Consider the following 4,036-nt stretch of genomic DNA (forward strand, 5'->3'; position numbering starts at 1 on the left):
TCATGGGAGAGCAATACTGCTCACACTGCACTGTTTGTCCGGTCTCTGTCTTATGAAGAGTATACTATAATAAATCAAACTACCACATAAACATTACAGAACATCACCTTGCTGTTTCAATAGTGCATTTGATGTTTTACAAAACCAAGAACTAATGTGTTGTGTTCAGATCCTATTCAGTGAAAGTCCATGAATAAGTTCAGTTTGTAAATGAACAGTGGGGTCACATTGTGGTGATGCAAGGGGAATACATGAATATGTTAGGGGTATTTTTCCATGTGTGGGGACCTTTGGCTACTTCAAAAAATTAAACTTGTTGAAATTATGTTTCATCTATGCTAAAACGTGTAACATGTCAATTAGAGATCTGATCAAGGCTTTGGCAACCCTCAAGTGCGCTTTGGTATGTGATGGTTTGGATTTTTCATTCTGAGTGCAACAATAATGATGTTTTACAGTAATGGCATGATGATAATGACAATTATATCAGTTTTTAGAGATAAGTAGTCAACTTTTAAAGCACAAAAGAATACATTTACAAATAGCCCATTACTTGTTTGGTATTACAAAATATTATAATTGATTAAAATTCTGACCTTCGAATTGCTGCTCTGGTATCCTGGCATATAGATGTGCTTCGCTGTTCACTTCTCATTTACATCATAAAAAATTATTAACATTTAAGCAGTATTTGGAACAGAATGTTAAGATATTATACATAAATACGAAATGAATTGATAATATATTTTGAAGTCCTTTTTGGAAAAGTGCAAATTAAAATGTCCCATTTTAACACTTTTTACCATTTTAACATAAAGTCATTATTTAAGGAAATTTTTTTTTTTTTTTTTTAAATCATCTTAATGAACAGAAAAGTTCTCCTTACAATAGATTACATGATGTATATATTATCTAAAATTAATGTTCGCTTCATACTTTATTTAAGAACGTAAAACGGATCGTATATAAAATATTAAACGCAAAGTCCTGATCATCTATTGTTTTATTTTTCGTGATAACTCACCTCAGGCCGGGACTGGAGCCGTTTGTTGAGCTCGTGCATCCGGAACTCCGGCTGCACCGGGTAGGGCGTGTGTCTCCGGTAAAACGGACCGAACGGAGAGGAGTAGAAGGGGTCGCGCGGAGCGCCGGTCATGGTTTCTGTTACCGACAGCGCGCGAGGAGCGCATCCACACGCAGCTCGTGGAGCACGACGATCGTAAACATACACACACACACACGCGCGCGCGGAGAGATGCGACTGTCAAATCACACGCGCGCTCTGCTGTGAGAGGAGAGGAGAGCAGAAGAGGAGAGGAGAGGAGAGGAGAGGGGGAGGGAGGGACGACTGAAGAGGGAGAGAGAGATGAGGGAGGGGGTGGAGGAATGGAGAGAGGCTTCTGTAAATTGGAGGGTCTTTCCTTACAGTACAGTCTGACAAGTTGGCCAATTAGAGCACAATTCAATGGAATGCAATCACTGTTTGCTTTTATTATGCTTCGGATAAAATCCCCTATGCATGTCATCAATAACTACTGCAGTGTGTGGTATTGTAGGATAATATAGTTTGCTGATGTGCAAATTAATTGCACTGAGCATTGCACATATATTTAATGCAGAACTGCAACTACAGTGTGTGTGTGTGTGTGTGTGAGCGCTTCTCTACTTGTATTTTTCCATCTCTTTCTTTATGACTCACACAAGAGACTTGCTCTCCCACATACATACAGACACACATTCTCTCTCTGTTTCTCCCTCTGTCTCTCACTCTGTCCCATTGTTTGGAGACATACACACATTTTTATTCTTTTAGAAAACGATTTAAACTTTCAGTACATTTCCATTCGTTTTTATTATAAAAATCTCTCTTATGTAATGAGAGACAGAGCAAGTCCATATGGATTCTATTACTCTCTTGATTTAGGGGGAGAGCAAGGCCCCAAAAGTTCACCTCCGTTACTTCACTTTCTTTTTTCCATCTCAGTCTCTCTTTCTCATTGCCAAAATCAAGACACTCCCTCTTTTTTTACAAAACAAAGCAGAGTAACACACACGCACACATATGCACAGTTCCTGTTGCTTCATTTTGTGCATGTGTGATTGATAGTTCAATGCTCATGTGGCTTCACAATGCAAACCGTAGGTATACTAGTAAAGAGGATCAGTGATGCACACACACACACACACACACCTCCCCCCTCAGGTCAGTTAATAAGAGTGGTTGCTGGGCTCTTTGTGTGCGTTGTGTCTCATGGGGAAAGGCGAGGGTGGAGAGGGGGGTCTAAAGGAATGGAATTTACCCACTCCACTGCTGTATAAATGGAGAGAGAGAGAGAGAGAGAGAGAGAGAGAGCAGGATAATGAGAAGGCTCTCTATCCATGTCTTTGTGTTTATCAATTTTCCTCCCATCTCTATGGTGACTTGATCAAAGATGACCACAAGATGTCACTCTCTGATTTCCCTTTAGTTAATGGCAAATAGCAAGAGGACTGAGAATAGCAGAACTGTTGGGAAGGCCGAGGTCCGTTTCTTGAGCAGAAGAGCACACAGATTTTTATTTTATTTTTTATTTTTATTATTTTGTTTTATTTTTTACAGTGGGGTTCGAATGTGTGAGTCCACATTGAAAATAAGTGATTCAAAATCCAACTTAACCTAGAAATAAAGAGAAAGATTAAGGATTTAATAAAGAAAGAAAGAAAGAAAGAAAGAAACTGAAATGTTATGATGCAAAAGGAATACAAATTTAGTCACTTCACTTCATTTTCTCACACAAGACAGTCTTTAAGAGATTTTTTTATTTTATTTGATTTGATTTTATAATTTGATTTTTGCATATTTTTAGTTTAGTTTATTTGAACAATCTAAATACGATAAAAAGCAAAGAAATACCATTACCCAGAAAACCCAAAGCTTATTAAGATAAAGATAAAAAAAGAGCTAAAGTAACATAAAAATATATAAAAATCTATGGCTGCCTCAAATTACTAACAGCATATATTAAAAACCAAAGATAATACACCAGAAGCAAACGTGAAATGCATAAACAACAGGAAATAAGGAAACAAGATTATATGGCAGAAATAAAATTGTCTTTAAAGCATCTTTTACAACATATTAAAGAAGAACATTTTTTGCCAGATGAGATAAATCATTCCATAATTTGAGTGAGAAATTTAGAAGGATTCTAAAATCATGCTGGACAACATAATTTTTTGATTTGTATGAATGCATGCTGCTTGCATTAAACAAAAGGACATATGAAATACCAAGAAATTCTTTTAAATTTTCTATTCAATGTTTCACTCAGATTTATTCTGATAATATAAAGTGTAATAAAAAGTGTTAAAGAACAAAGTGTCAGACACAAATGATTGAAATGAAATGTGAGGCCCCATCAAGAAAAAAAAATGAAAGAGAAACATATTGTAGGTTAATGTAAATAAACCTAAAGTCCAGTGAGATGAAGATTATAATGAACGTCCAAGGATGCTGCTCATCATTTAGAGCAGACGTCGCCCTCTCTGACCCTGCACAAGCAATTGAGTGTGTGTTTTCTTGTGCAATTAGCATGCCAATCCACAAACACACACATATGCATCTATACATATGGATAATCAAAGAGAAAGGAAAATGGAGACAGAGTGAGTCAGAAAGAGAGAGAGAGAGATCCACAATACTAGATATGAATACTAAAGACACTCCACACACTGAAAACATTCACACTACCACTGTAAAAATCATATTTTTTAAGATTATATTGGTCTTGCCTTAAAGTAAAAATATCTAAAAAAAAATGTAGAACAAGATGATTTTACCAGAGATGAGCAATTGAACATATGAACAATTAAATAAACTTTTATTAATTTGTCTGTCTATTTGTCTTTTATTATTTTGTCTTATTAAACATTTTTTTTTTGTTTTTTTTTATGCCAAACTGTATTTAGACATTTCATATATACTTTCAGCATTTTATTTCATTATATACATAAAAAAAGTATATATATATATATATATATATATATATATATATAT

At 35.3% G+C, this 4,036-nt stretch overlaps 1 protein-coding gene across 2 annotated transcripts in view; it reads right to left on the reverse strand.

The window, feature by feature from the left end:
- The window catches only part of LOC107750444 (LIM domain-binding protein 2-like), a 15,199-nt gene extending 13,897 nt beyond the window's left edge, over positions 1-1,302 (reverse strand). For both annotated transcript variants that reach the window (XM_016565815.1, XM_016565814.1), the window contains exon 1: positions 1,025-1,302. In XM_016565815.1, coding sequence (XP_016421301.1) covers positions 1,025-1,156 — 132 coding nt within the window. In that variant the 5' untranslated portion in view covers positions 1,157-1,302. The remainder of the gene's footprint in view (positions 1-1,024) is intronic.
- Between the last annotated feature and the right edge of the window lie 2,734 nt (positions 1,303-4,036).

The sequence above is a fragment of the Sinocyclocheilus rhinocerous genome, unplaced genomic scaffold (assembly GCF_001515625.1).
Source record: "Sinocyclocheilus rhinocerous isolate Xijiao unplaced genomic scaffold, SAMN03320098_v1.1 scaffold1, whole genome shotgun sequence".
Classification (NCBI taxonomy): Eukaryota; Metazoa; Chordata; class Actinopteri; order Cypriniformes; family Cyprinidae; genus Sinocyclocheilus; species Sinocyclocheilus rhinocerous.